The following is a 20,467-nucleotide window of genomic DNA, read 5'->3' on the forward strand; positions in this document are numbered from 1 at the left end:
GTTGGGGGATGAGGTGTTAAGTAGGAGAGAGGTTTTCAGCTCTTTGGAAGGTTGTTCACCTGTAGCTTAAAGAGAGGTGATGCTCCTGTGTAAGAACTTCATAAACTAACTATAAGGCCAAGTCCATGCAACTGACTGCGCCATTTGTGCACTGTGCCGTGGGCACTGAGTAGGGACCAAGGTCTAGTCCACACTTCATTAGCCAAGCTATGTACGTGTGTGCCTATGACTGCCCCAAGGAAACATCTTTTCCTAATTTGCACAGTGGTACCATAGAGACCAGCCACCTCAGTACTGAGCAAGGGATTCCACAATTTGGCTTCCTGTTTCTTCCCTAACTTAATCTCTTTATTTACTCTGTTCCAGTGGCACTGCTCCCTCCTCGGGCCTTTGCATTTGCTATCCCCTTTACTTAGGTCTTATCTCAGATATCCACCTAGTTCATCTCCTTACCTCCCTCAGTTCTTGACATAATGTCACTTTATCAGTAAAGATTTCTCTGATTATCATATTTAATGTTGCAATCCTCATCCTCACTTTTTCTTACTCTTAATATTTCTCTGTAACATTTATCTCCATCTAATACATGGTATAGTTTACTTATTTGGTTCAATATCTGTCCCACTAGAATAGAAGCTCTATGAGGGCAGAGACTGATGTCTATTTCATCCACTGCTACATTTTCCACTGGCTCAAACAATGTTCAGTATGTAGCATTTAATAAATAATTCATTGAAAGAATAAATGAATACACACACATGATGCAATAAGCATTAGATGACAATAACTATGGAGAGCCCTGTGGCCACCACTTTTTAAAGTAAAAGAATAAGATTATTTCAGAGAATTGAGAAGGAAAAGAAACAAACATTTATTTAGGACTTCCAACATGTCATTCATCATTCTAGATGTTAATCTCCAAAATTATCACCTTCATTTTTAGGTAAGCAAATTCAGAAAAGTTAAGTTTTCCCCCAAGGTCACAGAGCTATTGAATGGAAGATCATATGTATTCTTCCAAGTCCTGTCCTGGTTCTTCATCCTTTTATTTAATAATGATTTCTTGAATCATTACTATTTATCAAGCACTATTCTAGGCACCTAAGATATATCAGTGAAAACACAAAACAAAACAAAAAAGCTACTTCAAGGAGTTTATATTCCAAGAGACAGACAAAAAGCAGTTAACATAATAAAGAAGTTATAATATGTAAATATTAGAGTACATAAATTATATAGGGTATCAAAGAGTGATAAATGTTACAGGAAAAAGAAAAAGTACAGGTAAAGAACACTGGCTAATACATCTCTACACAAATATTAAATAGTACTCATTATAGAAAGAGCATACAACAGAAAGCTTCTTGAAACATTAGTGATCTATCACCAAAAGGTAGCCAAAGACAGATATTAGAAACACTCAGCACTGATTTCTCATAGCCTTCACTCACCAACTAATATGCACAGATAAAAGCAGCTAAAATAATGATCTCCAAAGGTCTTTCCATAGTCCCTTTGTCTCCATCCTCCATTACTACCTCTATGTTCTCCTTCCATTCAAAGTCAAACTTCTTTAAAAAAAAACATACCTCTTTCCCTTTCTCCATTCACATTTTGACCAACTCTATCTTTCACCGTTATTTCCCTGCAATTACTCTCTTTAGGGTTACTAATAACCTACTTACTCAAAAATCCAGAAAATTCTATTTTAGGATTCACTTAATCTCTCAGTAGCATTCAACATAGTACTTTTTGGGAACAATCTTATTTCTGATGCCACTATTCTCTCCTGCTTTTCCTTTGACCTCTTTGGCTGTTGCTTTCCCTTCTCAAACAGAGTTCCTTAGGTTACCAGATCCTTTCCTTTCTCTATACCAGGAGTTGGCAAACTATGGCCCATAGCTGTATCTTGGCCTGCTGCCTGTATTTGGCATAAAGTTTATGGGAATTCATACACATTTTAGAAATGTCTTGATAATGGCTGCTTTCATGGTACAGTGGACAGAGGTGAAGAGGTTTGAGAAACTATGATTCACAAAGCCTAAATATTTACTCTCTAGCCCTAACAGAAAGTTTGCTGACCCCAACTCTAAATCTTCTCCCTAAATAATCTTTTTTTTAATAAAGATTTTATTTATTTATTCGAGAGAGAGAGAAAGAAAGAGGCAGAGACACGGGCAGAGGGAGAAGCAGGCTCCATGCAGGGAGCCCGATGTGGGACTCGATCCTGGGACTCCAGGATCACGCCCTGGGCATGAAGGCAGGCGCTAAACCGCTGAGCCACCCAGGGATCCCCTCCCTAAATAATTTCATCCATTTTAAGCATATGCTAGCAATTCCAAAATTTATCTACTATCTCATGTTTCCTCCCCTCTCTCCAACCACCTATTTAATGTATCTATTTCAATGTCCCATAGGAAAATCAATCTAATATGCCAAAAATTAAACTTATTTCATTCTGAAAACTAGTCTTCCTCTCTAGTCTTCTTGTCTCCTATCTAAACTATTCAAACCTAAAATCTAAAAGTCATCCTTGCTTACATTCCCTTTCTTCCCTCACATACAACCCATTAACAAGTTCTGTTCACTCTAGCTTCAAAATACACCTTTAATCCAGCTTCTTTCCATCACCACTGCTACCATCCCAAGCAAGTCTACCTGATTACCACACCAGTCCAGTTGACGTCCCTGCTACCACTCCTTTTTCTCTTCAAAGACATTCTAAACAGCAATCAAATCATGTTATGTCTTAATTTTCATAGCAACCTTACATGGTAGTTATTATTCCCATTTACAAATGAGAAATTTAAGACTTAAAAAATTTATGTGACTGGGGGCGCCTGGGTGGGTCAGTTGGTTAAGCATCTGCCTTCAGCTCAGGTCATACATGATCTTAGGGTCCTGGGATTGAGCTTCACCTGTGGACTCCCACTCAGCAGGGAGTCTGCTTCTCTCTTTCTCTCTGCCCTGCCCCAATGCCCTGCTCACTCATACTCTCTCTTAAATAAAAATCTTAAAAAAAAAAGTTTATGTGACTAGCTGTAGTAAAACACAAAACTAGTATGCGGCATAGACTCCAAATCATTAAACTATCAACTCATATTGTTTTTCACAGCTGAAGCCTTGTGTCTGAACACAATGAATCCTTTCCCATGTGACTTCTTATACTTTCAGGCACATAATAAAGTAATTTCAATAGTTAACTAAATAGTTAATGATTATTATATGTAATATTTGTTATATTATTTAATATATAATTATAGAATGTTATATGAAAATATACTTATTTTACATTATTCATATGTAATATTTTCTATATTATAAATGTATGTTATATAATACTACTAATACTTGAATAGTATTAGTTAATCTAATACCCTATAGGAGTTTTGTTACCATCTTTGCTAGTCAGTCATAATCCTAACATGTCTCTACCATGAATTTACTCTTTCTTTGAGAAATCTCTATTTCTTTATCCTATCTACCAATTAGTTCTTGTCTACCCAACAAGACACAGGCCTTGGGACACCTGGGTGGCTCAGTGGTTGAGCGTCTGCCTTTGGCTCAGGGCCTGATCCCAGGATCCGGGATTGAGTCCCAGATCGGGCTCCCTTCAAGGAGTCTGCTTCTCCCTCAGTCTGTGTCTCTCATGAATAAATAAATCTTAAAAAAAAAAAAAAAGACATGGGCCTTCACATATACTTGAACCATAAACCAACTTTCTCCAAGGCAACAATGTCTGTTTACAGTGTTTTGCTATTATTAGTGCTGTGTGTGTGTCGTTAATGTATGTTTAATATAAGTATTGCTAATATTTAAATATCAGAAGATATTGCAGCCAAAAAAAAAAAATTCTGGATTCATGACTGGATGAGGAGATCTACTAACATCAATTGAAATTAAGTAGCGACCACCCACTATGTTCAGAGCATGTGCTCTCTAGTTCCCATATATTTACAATGTTTCATACAGGGCTAAATTTACTCATATGCATTTTCCACCTGGCCTCTTATACACTTCAGTTTTTTATCTTTAGTCTATTCTATGAACTTCAAAGGACAAAGAGGTTATATCTTGAAGATTCTTTATTGTACTGTTTATACTGCTTTTTTATAAAAATGAATATAAATTATGTATAGCAATGCATGACTGTCTTTTTCAATATGCAATTGTGCACTAAATACTTAATGCTTTCAAGTAAAAGATTTAATTTTTCTATAACAGCAACTAGCTATCATCAAATAGTAAGTTACAAAACCTTACATTTTTTCCATCTTTATTCCTTCTCGTTTGTTAGACAAATGATCAATTCTGGACTTCTACAACTTTTAACCCTAAAAGAACATGAATTACACAGTGTTTTCAAAATCCTGCTTTCTCCTCAAATTCTAGTTTGCTTTGGGGAGAAATGCAGCTTACCACTACAAGTCCTGTTGTCGGCATTAAGAGAGTAGTGGGCAGGACATCCACAAACAAAACCTCCTACTGGAACAGCCAAGCAGAGGTGGGAGCAGTGCCCATTGCTGGAAGCACACTCATTCCAGCCCGCCTGCCGAGAGGAGTGAAAGACAAGGATGTCCATCACATAATCCAAATGGCCCTGAATGATGGTGCGGTTTTGGCCACTGGTTTTGTTGGCACGTTCAATGCTGCGTCGGCTCCAGTCAGTCCAGTAGATGTAATCTTGGTACTGAGTTAAGCCAAAAGGATGAGGCAAATCATCTGCTATAACTTCACGGTTGAGTCCTATTTTCAGAACGGCAGTAGACAGGGGAGAATCAGAGGTATGAAACATGTGAGGGTATACGTCTTATTGGCAAAAAGAAAAAAAAGTTGTAACTCAGAAAATATTACATTTGTAAGCAATTTAAAATAGAACACTTTATTTAAAAGCAATTTAAAAACCAGACCAGTCCTCTGAAATCAATCTATCTGCAGTCTGACCCCATGATTCAAACTTATATTCTTGCTATAAATCACTGAGTTTGTTAAAACTTCTACAAATGGTCTATTTTGACTACAGTCTTACTTTTCTCCATAAGGGTCTACAAGTTGAATTTTTCTTCTTCCTTCAATAAAAAGATGGAAATGAATATACTTATTTTACTAGTACAAAAAGTCACTTCAGGAATATCTAGGGAGTTATAAATTCTATTACAAGCCCAATAATAATGAAATTTCCACAAAATAAAGAGATGCGAATCCAAGTACCTGGCCCACTATTAATAATAATAAACAGGACACAATAAAAGACAGAGGAAGAATCTAGACATTCATATGATGTTCTATTAATAGTCCTAACCAATGGTAAAGAGCAGCCACAGATTTTTACACAGAAAGAACATACTATCTGCCTGAATAAAAAGAAGTACAGCTTACCAAGCATATTCGAAGATTCTATTAAGTTAGTGTCCAGGTCTGTCCAATAAAGCCTCCTTTTAGCATAATCAATAGTTAGGCCATTTGCCCGCCCCACATTCGGAACTAATGTCGTACGTTCACTTCCATCCATGGCAGCTCTGTCTATCTTAGGTTTTCCACCCCATTCAGTCCAATACATAAATCTAAATTCAAAACAACAGATGTTTAACATTTCACTTTTGATTATTTGGGAGAAAGGGTCATATTCATGCATAATAACTAAATAAAATACACATTAAATCAAAGAAATTGATAAAACAGAATCATGGTTATAATTTTTTCAATTATTTTGGCACCCTCAACAAAATATTTTTTTTTCTCATATCCTAAAAAGGAAGTGAGTCAGCTTTCTTTAGTCTTTCCAATGAATTTGTTCCATCCAAAACCCAGAAACTGGAAACAAACCAATGATTTCCTTACTGCAGCTCTTGCATTTATAAATCTAATATTCAAGATACCAAAAAATTAAAGCTCTAAGCTCAGAATCTGATTTCATTTCTGAATATTTTCTTTTTATATTTTTCCAAACACAAGTAATTTGAGTTTTCAAATTTTTAGACTTCTTTTTTAACTTGTATAATCACTCTCCCCAAAAACAAGTTGCAGGAGTACATCAAAGGTAAAAGTTAATGGCCTTTAAATGAAGTTAAAAAGCAAAATTTGAAATGCATTTGGTCACACAGTGCAAGGATACATACTACATGTATAAAAGCAATGAATCACCCTTTATCGAGTCAGCTGGACAGTGACACTGCTACTATAAATCCCTGTGAAATTTTAGAACGCTCTCTTGCTTTTGTTTTATTTTTTCAAGTTTTCCACATTATACTTAGAGCAGCCCCATAGTATAGGCTTTTTACAGATGTAAAGAGGCCGAAGCAATAAAAGAAATGTAAATGATCTCATTTCTTCAACTCAGTCACGTGGCAGAGTGAGAACTAGAAACTAATCCTTAGCTAAAGGCTTTTTCAACTAAACTAGTAACTAGTTCTGAGACATTCTGAATATGGGGACTAGGAAAGCACTTCACATGCCAACTCTCATCAAGTATCTGAGTACAGACATTTACTCATTAGCTTGTCAGCTGATGGCTGACTTGGTAACAATGCATGAACACACTTCTGAAAATTAAAGTTAGTCCTGGGCTCACTCTGTATTCACATTTGTCAGGTGACAGGCATGTGCACACAAGAAGCAAAGAGAAACAACTGTGAGAGAAATGTCAGTTGCCATAAACTAGAATCCTTAGTCTCAACTATTGAAGTTATCTATCTGGTAACTCATGCTTGGAATCAAGATCACCGTAATCCAATCACGACATGTCAGCACAAAGAACTTTCTTTGCTATGGCCTTCTAACTAGATGGTAACTAGCTGATAATGCAATTAATGTGATTTCAAAGAAACTTTTTAAACTACAGATATGGTAAATATGCTTATATGTTCTCATTGTTAACTTCTGCTTTTATTTATTTATTTATTTATTTTTTAACTTCTGCTTTTAAAAGTGGAATTATTCTTCAAATTTCAGATTTCTTAGCTGTTGGCTTTCTAAAACTTGCTAAATCATGTCAGAGGATCACCTATCCTTGAAACACAATGTCATGTTATAAATAAACTATTTATTTATTGAAAAGTTTACTATTTAATATCAAAGTTTCTCTAAGCTTCTAAACATGATCAAACTAATTGCCCATTTTGAATTAATGAATATTCTAAAATGGAGCTTTTTAAAATACAACTAATTCTTAGTATATGGAATTATTTCACTGGGTTTTGGAATCTGGTTTAACCTGAGAGAGTATGCAAGCAAATGCAAACTTGGTATCTTCAGAAAGGCTGTTTATTAGCATATAAGTATGCCGGGTAATTTAAAACACTAATCCATTTCACTAATCTTTCTCTACCTAATGTTAATAATGACAAAAGTAAAATTTAGCTAATAAGTAATTCTAAATCAGTGAAATCTCCACTAATGGGTTTTAAAGATTTTGTTTGTTTATTTTAGAGAGAGACAGAGAGTGCACAAGTGCAAGCAGGGGGAGGGGGAGGGAGAAAAGAGAAAGAGAATCTCAAGCAGACTCCATGTTGAGCGCAGAGCCCAAAGTGGGGTTTGATCTCACAACCCTCAGATCATGACCTGAGCCAAAATCAAGAGTCAGATGCTTAACTGAATGAGCTACCCAGGTGCCCCTGAACTAATGGGTTTTAAAATAAAGCCTACTTATGGTTTAATTATTAGAGTCCTAAATAAGCACTACTTAAGACATCAAAGATATAATGCATAACCAGGCCATGTACAACACAGTTGCAAAAAATGCATGCATCAAAGTTGTTTACCCTTCAGCAGGGTCCAGTGCAAGAGCTCTGGGACTATCTAGGTCTTTCCACACCAAAACCTGTCGGTGCTGCCCGTCAAGCTTTGACACCTCAATTCGATTCGTTCCTGTGTCAGCCCAGTACAAGTTCTTTCCGAGCCAGTCTACTGCCATGCCTTCTGGGTAATCCAAGCCGAATTCTACCACATGTTCCAGTGCACTGCCATTCATAAAGGCTCTGCTGATGGTCTGCAAAAATAACAGTAACAACCGAATCACAAGGCTTAAGTACAAAACACCATCCAGAAAGAGTATTTGTTTTGGTTTTTGCTGGTTGGGAGGATTCAGAAGAGCCAGAGGCATAGTTTCTTAATTCACATGTTTTACAAGCACAGAAAAAAACCTGATGTCAATCTCTAATAAATTCAACTGTGACCTCAAGTTTTACTATCAAAGCCAGGGAGAAATTTTTGTAATTCTTAAGGATCAAAAATTTATTCCAGTAAGACAGCAGAATGACTTTGCCTTCAAAATCTATTAGTAATCTATTAGTAATCAAGTGAAAAAAAGATATGACCAGAATGTTGTAGACTCATAACTGGTAGTCAGCTTCCTGAAGGTTCTTGAGAGTATACCATGTCATCATATCAATCTGAAAATATCCCAACAACTTTATCCATTATAAAATGTATATAACCATTATCACATTATTACCACTGTAACTCTGAATCCTCCCAAAATTTAAAGTAGTAATAGCTGCTACTTCTTAGCAAGCATTGCCTTAAGTACTTTGTATACATTTATTTTCTCATTTAATCCTCAAAATAGCCCTGCAAGATAAGTATTACCTCCATTTTCAAGATGAGGAAATTTAGAAGGCCATACAATACAAGCCAAAATATATTTATTTACTTCATTTATTCACTCAATTAATAGATTTTACTGATCATTGGAATTCAACTCTAGCTCCAATACCCATGATATTTGCAAATTAGACAAATTTTACACCAGTTATCTCAAATAAGCCCAAAAACAATCTAGAAGTAAAAAAGATTATTCTCCAGATTTTCTGGTCAGGAGTTCTTTCTTCCTATTGATTCAGTATGCTTTTTGACATTTATTTTAGGAAAAAGCTATACTCTAACTCAAATTGGTGTTTTCTACCTCAGCCAGACTACAAAATTTTGTTTAAAATAAATTAAGAGTCAAGTCTATAGAAGTCATTTATATGGGATAAATAACTGCTGACTCTTGTAGAAAATGTCACTCATCATCCTCAAATAGAAAAAAAGTAGAAAAAGATTATATCTTGCAGATTTAAAACACTCAAGCAAAATATCCTGTATTTTAAAAAGCACTTAATTAAATAATGAATGGACCTTCTCTTTGACGTCCTTTAAAAAGTTAAGGGCTTTTGTTGAATTCTGCCTATTAAGCAATGAAGGAGAGTGATCATAGCATGAAGACTCAGACATTTTGTAAATTTTCCCTTCTAGTCTTCAGTTTTAACGTTCTTGTTCTTGGGCTAACCTTGAGTGATATATCGGTCCAGTAAATGCGGTTGTCAGTTACATCAAAATCCAAAGCAGAAGCTTCTTTGACACCAGTGAGAGGAATGGCCACATTATTATTGTTAGTTTCCAAAGAAATTCGCCTAATATCTGCTCTCCGTGAAAACAAAAGGAAAGCCTCTGGGACAATGCAGGTTTTCATGTCACTGATGAGTTCAAAGCCAATGGGGCAGGCACAGCGGAGGCCCTGAGGCCTATAGAGGCAAAGATGGCTACATCCCCCATTTTCCTCAGCACAGGGGTTGGAACCTAAAAGATACATTAATTATAAAACGGCATAGAGGGACACAAACATTGACACAATCAACACATGTTCACTTAAAAATGACTAGGGTGTGGTTCACAAAGACGTATGATTATATCTGCTCCCAAATATACATTCAAGTCTAATCTCATAAAAAATACTATTAAGATTAACAGGGAATAAAAAGCCAGGCGCAGAGGCACAGGCCTGTAGTCTCACCTACTTGGGAGGCTGAGGCAGGAGGAATACTTGAACCCAGGAGTTCTGATGTGTAGTTTATGAACAATGCCACTCAGCTGCCCATACTAAGGTAGCATCATATGGTGACCTCCTGGGAGCAGTATACCACCAGACTGCCTAAGGACCAGTGCACTAGTCAAAGTCAGAAATGGGACCATGTACTACATTTTAAGTACAAAGCCTACATTTAAAAGGCTATTCCTGGTTAAAAAAGAATTAACAGATGATTTCTACATTCCCATAACACATCAACAATTTACACTGCCGCTTTACAAGCCACTATTTCTATATTTTCTCATTCCTGGTTTCCATCTCTGAGAGAATTTTGGAATTACTTACCAATGATTCGATGAACATTTGTGGCCTTTAGGCCCATGAGGTCAGGAAGCTGATCTATGATGATTTCCCTTTCTGCACTTCGTTTGTGTACTCTTTCGATGCTACGCCTCTGCCAGTCAGTCCAGTAAACATAGTCACCCAACAAAGTAAACCCAAATATGTGAGGAATTTTATCTTCCACTAGTACTCGTCTCCCAGTGCCATCAGTATTCATAACCTTCAAGTTTAAGTTTAAAGACAAGAAGTAAAGATGTGTACTTAATCTTCAAACATATATAAAAATAACCAATCCACTGCCTGTTGTATCAAAACTGAAAAGTGTCATCTTGGTTATACCTATTATAGTGCTTTCTTTTACAAAAAGACAGCATGCTAATTTAACAAGAATGATTTTAAATACTCAATAGAAGCTCATTTTTATCTCTATTTCTACAATTTCAATAATTATTACCCTTCTAAAAATTCTAGCAATATTAGTTTACGAATTTATCTCTATTAACTACGTAAAACTTAAAAAATATTAAATTTGCTTGTACATTTAATATTCTAATGTACCTTCCTATACATTATATTATTACATATTTTGTTTAATATATTTTTCCTGAGAGTTCTGTCTTTTTTACAGTGAAGGAAACCGAGATTCATATATGATCACACAGCTTAGAAACATAGTTATTATATATATATATATATATATATATATATATTTTTAGATTTTATTTATTTATTCATGAGAGACCTCAGAATGAAAGAGGCAGAGACACAGGCAGAGGGAGAAGCAGGCCCCATGCAGGGAGCCTGATGTGGGTGGGACCTGATCCCGAGACTCCAGGATCATGCCCTGGGACGAAGGCAGGCACTCAACCGCGAGCCACACAGGCGTCCCAGTTATTATCTTTTTTAGGACTCCTTCCACTTACTATATTTATTTCATTGTTTTTGTTTAAATATTTTTTGAGAGCCTACAGATAAAAGGCTCTCAATATATCTCTCAGTCTCCTAAGATTATAATTGTAAATGTATCTGGAGTTTATAACACTTTCTGAAACTAAGTTTCAAGTAACTATGACATACCTACTCTTTCAAACTACCCTATACAGCAACATTATTAAATTAATTCTGACAGTCTCATTAAAAACTTCAGCAATTTCCCTAGAAGTGGCAAAGACATCTTTTCTTTCCTTGACATTCCAGCAACATGTACTAATCTGTTGTAAAAGATGGAGTAAGTCTTTTTCCCCCAACCCTCCTAAGAACAGTATCATAATCTTTTATGCAAGTATTAATTTTATCATAAAATTAGTAGAAAATAGTCTGTGTAAGTCAATACTGTGATCGCCTAAATGGAATGACAACCAGATGTTATCTTTATCTCTCCTCTCTAAAATTTTAAAATTCTTGCTGACTTTCCAAGAACAGCCAAATCTTGAAAACAAAGTACTTAACAATTGAGTGAGCAAAACTGTGTATATCCTTGTATTTTCACTTACAAGCTATCAATAAATATTTCAGTTATATCTGATAGAAGAGATTAACTGAATGTTTATCTGTTCCTATCAGATACAGCAGGACTTCCATTAAGCCAGCTGTATAAATCTATATTCAAACAGAATGTTTTTTTATAAGTAAAAAACAGTTTAAAAGAATTAAACATTATTCTAGTTCCTACACTACTGTGTAAAGTTAATAATTTCTTTTTTTTTAATTTTTATTAATTTATGATAGTCACAGAGAGAGAGAGAGAGAGAGAGGCAGAGACACAGGCAGAGGGAGAAGCAGACTCCATGCACAGGGAGCCCGACATGGGATTCGATCCCGGGTGTTCAGGATCGCGCCCTGGGCCAAAGGCAGGCACCAAACCGCTGCGCCACCCAGGGATCCCAGTTAATAATTTCTTAATTTGAGACATAAGTCTACATTTTTTTACATTCATATTTTCTTACAACAGATCACTCCTGGACATACGTTATGTCTATGTTATATCTTAAAATTATTTTGGTATTTAAGAGTAAAAGGACTAAGCAGAGAAAAAGGGTCAATAATTTGTTTACATACCTAACTAGAATGTGACCTCTAGAATAGCAGGAAACTAATTCATCCATTTATGTGTTGACCACATATACTATTAGTCTAACAAAGAACTCAATAAATATTTGTCAAATAATATTTAAAAGGAGATAGTTTCCTAAGACACTTAAAGAAACCTTTCTAAAATGGAAATGAGGGCAGCCCGGATGGCTCAGTGGTTTTACGCCGCCTTTGGCCCAGGGTATGATCCTGGAGACCCAGGATCGAGTCCCACATCAGGCTCCCTGCATGGAGCCTGCTTCTCCCTCTGCCTGTGTCTCTGCCTCTCTCTCTCTCTCATGAATAAATAAAATCATAAATAAATAAATAAATAAATAATATATGGAAATGAAAATTTATGTAACAGGTCTTACCCTTAGGTCCTACAGCTTACCCATTTGAATGAATGAAAGGTATTCTTGCCCAAATTTTAAAACCATGTAAAAATTTTAAACCCATGTTAAAAAAAAAAAAAAAAAACACCAACCACATTACTCCGTATTTTTGGAGAATGAATACATTCCTGATCCCTCCTAAAAGCAGAGCTCCAAGAAAGATTTTCTGGCCCTACTGTATTACTGCCTGGAAACAGTGATCATAGTGAAAAAGCTTTCCTTTATTAGACCTATGACAGAAACATCTTTATTTGAGGTAAGGAAAGTTTATTTTTTAAAACTCTGTACTTTTACCCCCATCCTAATACATAGATTATCTCTTGACTCCAGCATCTTCCTCTAACCTCCTTACAAGAACTTCCTCTCAATACTATTTTCTTCTTTCCCAGATCTTCAGTATCTCCATCTCCACAAGGTCCTTTTTTTTCTGTCTTTAGCACAACACATTTTCCCCCAACTTAAAAAGACATGGTTTAAAGTTGAATTATTCTATTTTTCCTGCCATATTTTTTTGAATGTGATCTGGATCTCTTACCACTCAGTCCCTTAACTCTCAACAATTGACTTCCAATGAAGTCATGACTCAGATGAAATAAATCTACTGAAAATGGTCAATGACTGCTTCCCTTGCTTTTCTTAGTTCTTGTGCTCATTTGCCTTTTTTTTCTTTTTTAAACATTTGATACTCCTAATCACTCACTGAAACTATGCACTGGATTTTCATGGCACTATTATGACATGACCTTATCTTTTTCTACAGCCAGGATGGCTTCTTTTCGCTTCATTTTACTGTTCCCTTTCCTTTTTCAAACCTGGTTGTTTATTTTCCAAGACTTCCCGAGTTCTTCTTTGCAAACCACCCTTCAAAGCCTACCAAATCTTATAGCTTCTACTATTATGTAAAAAGATAAGAAATATGTATAAAGTTCTAATCTAAGGTCTCTGAATCAGTTTCTACTATGGTATTTCGAACTGCATCTCCTGGAACATGTACTGTTACCTCATCTAAAATGTCATATACTTAACAGTGAACTTCTGTTCTCTGCTGGGGGAGTTCATCCTATCAGAGGGTGTCCAACACACAGTGCTAAATATTATGCACTGTAACACTCTAAAGTACTACTTTCATACAAGTTTATAATATGTTAAAAATGTCTGACTTGATTTTATTTCTAGTTTCAGTATTATCTTAAATCAACTATTCTGCATTATCTTACATTTAATAAATTAACATTAATTTTGTTGTACAATGCCCATATACTCGCCTTCCTATTAAAATTGACTTGCTGATCTACAGGCTATATTAAATGCCTAATATTGAACTTCTTTATAAAAACAGAATTTAAATTTTTCCTCCAAAGACATTATAGGATCAACCAACCTTTTCTCCTTTTTGTTGTTTCAGTCTGCAACATTTGTTTGTTCATCTGATAAATGAACAACTTAAAAGATGGCAGCTTAAGTAGAATTTGGATAATGGGCAAAGAAACTGAACATCACAGTAAGAAAAACAACAAAAGCACAATTCCAAAAGATCCTTTTAGTTTACACAATTAAGCATTTTCTATTTAGTTTACACAATTAAGCATTTTCTACTTAGCAGTTACTCTCTATGCTTCTGCTCTCTGCAAATATGTAATCATTAGCAAACAACATTTTGGCATAACAAATATAAACTCTATCATTCACTGGGTACCCTCAGGCTATTTCTCACAAGTAAAACAGGAAGAGAACTTGTATCACTAAATTATTTAAGGATTAAAGAAAATAATATTAAATATATAGGATAGTATCGGATGTGTAGATGCTCAGCAAATGTTAGTTCTTGGCCTTTAAAATTATTTTAATAAAATGCCTTAGTCCCTTAATGTAAACAGCTATATTTAAATGGCTGTAATGAATTAATATATTTAAATATAGTATTTCAAAATAAAAACTGAAACATTAACATAAAACAATATGTGGAAATAAAAAACCAATACAACCACACACTGCTAAACTGAAGAATAAAAACAATACAGACCTTTCTATGTTCTGGCAACTAGTGGAAAACTACAGGGCTGCAGCCTTATTCCCATTTCCAACCACATTTGTATGGTTTGCTTACACTACTTAGATGTTTGTTAACTAAAACAGTAAACAAAACGGAGCAAACAATTTGGCAATTAGATCACATATACTTTTGCTGCTGTACCAGATCCTAATTCTAATCCCCTAGCCCAAAAATCAGTGATAAACATATCTAATGAACATTCACTATGAAAGACATCGTAATGAATGCTAAGAAGTTTATAACAGAGCCGATTACAATTTAGTTGAGGAGGTAAACTATATTTACATTAAAACCATACACATATGGTTCCATTACTTTTGCAAAGGTGACACCTCTCTGGCCTGCAGCTTATCAGGAAAAAGTATAGTAAATAGTAGGAACTCATGTACATCTTGAAGAATTGGAAGAATTTTGACAAAGAGAAAGAGAAAAGGATTTTCCAGAATATGAAAAAAAAAAAAAAACACATGTTAAGATATAGTCAAAGATGCCTTGTGTGACTGACTTTGAAAGAAATATGTCCAGGCAGAAAGAACACAAAAGGGACTCAAAGGAGACAACCTCAGGCAGATACCATCCCATAGCAGGTATGAAATTCCAAGATGAGAACTACAGAAAACAAGATGCTTCTGAGAGGACTTAAAGGAGAGTGACATGACAAAATTCTATTTCTGGAAGACCTCATTTACCTCTGTCACTGTGTTCAGACTGTACTAAAACAAACATCTTCAATACATAAGTATGGTTAATAAAATATTTCCAGTTACTGTGGGATGCAACAGAGGTCCAAAATCTGAAAGTCTTAAGGCCAGCCATATTTCAGAATTCAGATTTTTTTGTGGTATTTAAAAAGGTAAACACAATGAACATAGCATATCACCCCTGCCTAGGTCCAGGGCAGCACTTGCTGCCAAACAGGTTAATATTTTTTGCAGCAAAACATATACATATTCCCACAAAGGCGGATAAAGACTCCAGATAGTCTTCCATTGCTTCAAGTCAGGTTTGCCACCAAATGAATTAGCAGAAATAACTTGGTTTTGAGAGCTTTTTCATTTCAGAATTACACATAAATGATTATAGATTAAAAATGCTTTGGTCTAGGCCCTTGTCAAAACTGGTGTTTGGATCAGTGTTAATGCTGCTTTAAGTGCAAGCCGGGGTCTCAGGAAGAAGAGAAAAGAGCAAAGGACATATTAAAAATAAAAGGTTTTTTAGCAACATCTGTCGAACAACAACAAATGGTAATAAAGGTCTTACAAAGATCTTTAGATTAGCACAGTGGGGCCAAGAATTCAAATACAGTTCCTTAAAAGCCACTACTAAGGATTTTGTAGGTTTACCCATTAGAACATTAGTCCTTTTTAGCTAATCCTTCTTTCACTTTAAAAGAAAAACCAGGAGTCATTTTCCTTTGGGGCAGGGGAAGGGTATGGTGGGAGGGAGTAAATAAAGTACACATTAAAGCTAGATGTATCACATCTATTTCCAAATAAACAATGTAATTAAAATGTGCTAAAGATCTTTTAATGTAATTTTATAAGCACATTGTTCCCTTAATTCCCTATCTTCCTGTTTTGTCTGTTGCAGTTTTTAAGACAAGACTGAGTCTAGAACAGGGCAGCCCAAGAGAAATATTTAAGCCCCAAATGGGAGTCATGTGTGTAATTTTAAATTTTCTAGTAGCCAAATTTTAAAAAATAAAAAGAAACAGGTAAAATTAATTTTAATTCTGTATTTTATCTAATCCAACATACCCAAATATTTTTATTTCAACATGTAATCAATACTTAAAAATTTATTAGTGAGACTTTGATGTTTTTTTTCATACTAGGTCTTCTTAGTATGTATTTTACACTTCAAGCATGGCTAGTTAGAGTAGCCACTTTCTCAGTGCTCCATGACTGTATGTGGCCACTGGCTACCATAATGGACTATGCAGGATTAGAATTTCATGGTGGTGACTATACAGCCTACAACAAAATTAATTTACTTCTTTTTTAGATTACATCTCTGTCCTTTCAACATCTGCCTCTGACAAGGCTGCCCTATACCCTTCTGGCTCAGTGAAGCCACAAATGATTAAGTGTCTTCCATTCGGTCTTTCCTCCCTCTTTAGCTATCCTACATTTAATTCTAATATGGGCTAAAATTACTTCAAAAAAATGATTTCTGATGGGAAAAAATTAATAAAATTATGTTTTCCATCTTTTATCACATTTACAAGTTTACATTTCAAAGTACTAGCTGAGACGTGTAAGAACAAGAACAAAGGCTTGATTCTTTCATTTCTTTTAGGTTATCCCAACATGTAAGTATTAAAACCACAGTTATATTAATAAGATAATCCATATCTGCCATCTCCTTGGCTTTCCCATTAAGAGAATTCTAGATTGACCATATACTAATAATAATGATTAAAGCTGATGGTTCCTGAGAATCTTTACTCTGCTTTACTGCATGTCTTAAATTTTTCATAATTAAATGAAAAAAGGAAGGAAAGATAAGGTGCAAATCCAAGGGCACTTGAATAATAATAGTAATAATAGCTGTCATTACCAAATGCTGTTATCATTTTTGTTATGATGTGGAAAGCAATTATAAGAATCCTCTGAAGATATTAAGGGATCAACAGCTTAAAAAAAAATCTGATTGTGAGACTTTACATCTAAAGAACCATACATTTCCCTTTAAGCACAGAGTCCAATGATTACTTTCTGAAATCTGTTTCCTTCCATTACTTTTGCAAAGGTGACACTTCTATTAGAAAATGGCTTCCTCCCTAAATATTTCTCTTTTACCAGCCACACAATCTCTACTAGGCAGAAGCAACATAGTGAAAAAAGAACATGCTGCTTTGTCTCAAAGAAAAGCACTATCACATTTCTCTTAACCAACAAGTAACAGTTTTGGACAGGTTACTGGGTTTGTAAATATGGTTTTAAGCCCCTTATGTTTAAAATAACAACACAAATCCTGGTTAAAGCTTGCTTGTACATTCTGAACTCAGAACAAATGAACCATTTTAAGCGATTCCAAAAGATTACCCTTATGCTTTAAAAGTTGAGCCAACACTAATTAAATCTTTTGGCAGCTTTTGAGGGTGTGCTTTGCTGTATTACCTCAGAGTGGTTTAATTAGTTAAACTGAAATTGGGCTTCTGTCACTTCTAAAATCTACCTCCAAATCTGAACCAGAGTCTCCAGTGGTTTCAACTGTTTCAACCACATTGTGGTACGGATTTAACTATTCTGAGGCATTCCCAAATATTACAAACCACACTGAGAATATGGGCTACAACAGGAAACAGATGTGGGTTAACCAGAATATCTCCAAAGAAAGGAGGTTATAGCAAACCTTCTATAGATATCACATCTGGTTTTTTGAGTAGTTTCATCAGCTTATTAAATGTCAAGACAGGATTACCCATGAAATTTTGGAATGCAGCCAGTCTACTACCAAAGTTGTTGCTATGCAACTTCACTTGACTAGACATGTTCAAGAAATAGATGACAATAGGACAACCAGGCACCTATCATAAAAGGAACTAGAGTGGGAATACTATGACATCCTAAAAGAAAAACTTAAACACTGTGCTTATAATGAACCATTCATCTTCCAATGTCCCAGCCAATATCCAAAACAGGTAGGGAATTAATCTTCACATATAAAGAGAAAATAGATCTCATTGGAGGCTGACTGATAATAGGGTATAAAATAAAATTTCACAGAAATGTCATTTTAAAAAATGGAATAAATATCCATGGAAGTAACAGTCAATCATGCAGAATCTCAGTGGGGTGAAAAGTAAAGAGAAATGCTTTGAGACCAATACGGGAAGTAAAGAGATGCAACGTACCTGTGATAAAAGCATTAAGGGCAATTATAGTACTAGGATTACAGTCTTTGCGGAGCACCTTGGTGGCTCAGTGGTTGAGTGGCTGCCTTTAGCTCAGGTCATGATCCCAGGGGTCCTGGGATTGAGTCCCACATCAGGCTCCTTGGAGGGGGCCTGCTTCTCCCTCTGCATATGTCTCTGCCTCTCTCTCTCTCTCTGTCTCTCTCATGAATACATAAAATCTTTATTTTTAAAAAAAGTCTTTTAGACTGTTTGACTTATTTCAGTAAATACAAGTGATTTTTAATGTTAAAAGAGAAAATATCATAGCTTCACTAGAGTAGTTTTATTTTTTCAAGGAGTCATGATTAGAATATTAAACAATTATAGCTCCTATGCTCTTTTACAGATAGAGCTAGGAATTGCTACTGTGACCAAAGCTTTCTAAAACCAAAGTTACTCAGGAGAACTAGAAAATTAAGAACAGATTTTCAGTTCAAGGCACCATTACTATGAATACAACACCACCTTGGTCAATTATACTCAACTGCTTCCTCAAGACACTTCTAAGAGTCCCACTGTCCTAAGGTCTTCAAAAAAACCCTAATGCAGAAAACATAAACATATTAACAAGAGAAAACTGCTCTCTTTCCTTTCATTCTCTTCAAGCACAACTAAAATAAATTCTTTTTTTAAAAACGATTTTATTTATTCATGAGAGACACACAGAGAGAGGCAAAGACATAGGCAGAAGGAGAAGCAGGCTCCCTGTAGGGAGCCCAATGTGGGACTGGATCTGGGGACTCCAAGATCATGGCCTGAGCCAAAAGGCAGATGCTCAACTGCTAAGTCACCCAGGCATCCCTAGAATAAATTCTATTTGGAGTCTGAATAGAAATAATAATCAACACCTTATTAGTGAAAGGCAAAATACTCTAGGACCAGAGAGTATGCCTTATATTCAGATATTGCCATTTATTTATTTTTAAGTTTTTTTAAAAGTAATCTCTACACCCTATGTAGGGCTCGAACTCACAACCCTGAGATCAAGAGTAACATGCTCTTTTGCCTGAGCCAGCCAGGTGCCCACCCACCCCACCCCCATATATTGGTTTTTAAATATTATTCTTCATTAAACAGAACCATGGCTCCTTAGAGCAATAGTTGATTCCACGGCTGAGGCAAGAAAATGCGAGATAAAGCTGAATATATTGTTCCAGAAAGTGCTTTAAAACAGTGGAAGTTCCTTGAAAACTTAAAAATAGAATCACATAATCCAACAATCCCACTTCTGGGTATATATCTAAAAGAACTGAAAACAAGATCTCAAAGAGATATTTGCACATCCATGTTCATTGAAGCATTATTCATAATAGCCAAAAGGTGGAACCAACCTCAATATCCACCAATAAATGGAAAGATAGAGAAAATGTGGTGCATACATAAAATATTACTCAGCCTTTAAGAAGAGAATCTTGTTATATGCTACAAAGTGGAGGAACTATGAGGACTTATGCTAAGTGAAATAAGCCAGCAACAAAAAGACAATACTCTATGATTCTTATTCCACTGCATGATTTCCCTTTAGGTATCTAAAGAAGTCAAACTTAGAAAGTAAACTGGTTGTTGCTGGGGTGGGGAGAAAAGGAAGTTGGTTTGATAGAATTTCAATTTTGCAAAATGAAAAAGTTCTAGAGATTTTCTTGCACAACATGCATAGTTAACACTACTCTCTGCTTAAAAATGGTTAAGATGGTAGATTTTATGTTATGTGGGGTTTTTTTCTTTACCACAATTAAAAAAAAGAGATGGAGATTAGTGAAAAGGTCACAGGAATCAAGTTGAAGGGCTCCTAATGCCAACTCTGGAACAATTTTTGCAACAATACAATGATAATAATGGAATATAACCTTGTAATATTCTATAATTTTATAAAAGAAATATCCATGGTTCCATATTAATATACATATAAAAAACTGAAA

At 35.3% G+C, this 20,467-nt stretch overlaps 1 protein-coding gene across 1 annotated transcript in view; it reads right to left on the reverse strand.

Annotated features, from left to right (window-relative positions):
* The window catches only part of LRP6 (LDL receptor related protein 6), a 166,111-nt gene that overhangs the window by 43,043 nt on the left and 102,601 nt on the right, over nucleotides 1–20,467 (reverse strand). Inside the window, exons 8-12 of the mRNA XM_055336765.1 lie at nucleotides 10,133–10,349; nucleotides 9,269–9,558; nucleotides 7,761–7,987; nucleotides 5,380–5,564; nucleotides 4,420–4,746 (exon numbers count right to left, since the gene is read on the reverse strand). Coding sequence (XP_055192740.1) covers nucleotides 4,420–4,746; nucleotides 5,380–5,564; nucleotides 7,761–7,987; nucleotides 9,269–9,558; nucleotides 10,133–10,349 — 1,246 coding nt within the window. The remainder of the gene's footprint in view (nucleotides 1–4,419; nucleotides 4,747–5,379; nucleotides 5,565–7,760; nucleotides 7,988–9,268; nucleotides 9,559–10,132; nucleotides 10,350–20,467) is intronic.

Source organism: Nyctereutes procyonoides, unplaced genomic scaffold (genome assembly GCF_905146905.1).
Source record: "Nyctereutes procyonoides isolate TBG_1078 unplaced genomic scaffold, NYPRO_anot_genome, whole genome shotgun sequence".
NCBI lineage: Eukaryota > Metazoa > Chordata > Mammalia > Carnivora > Canidae > Nyctereutes > Nyctereutes procyonoides.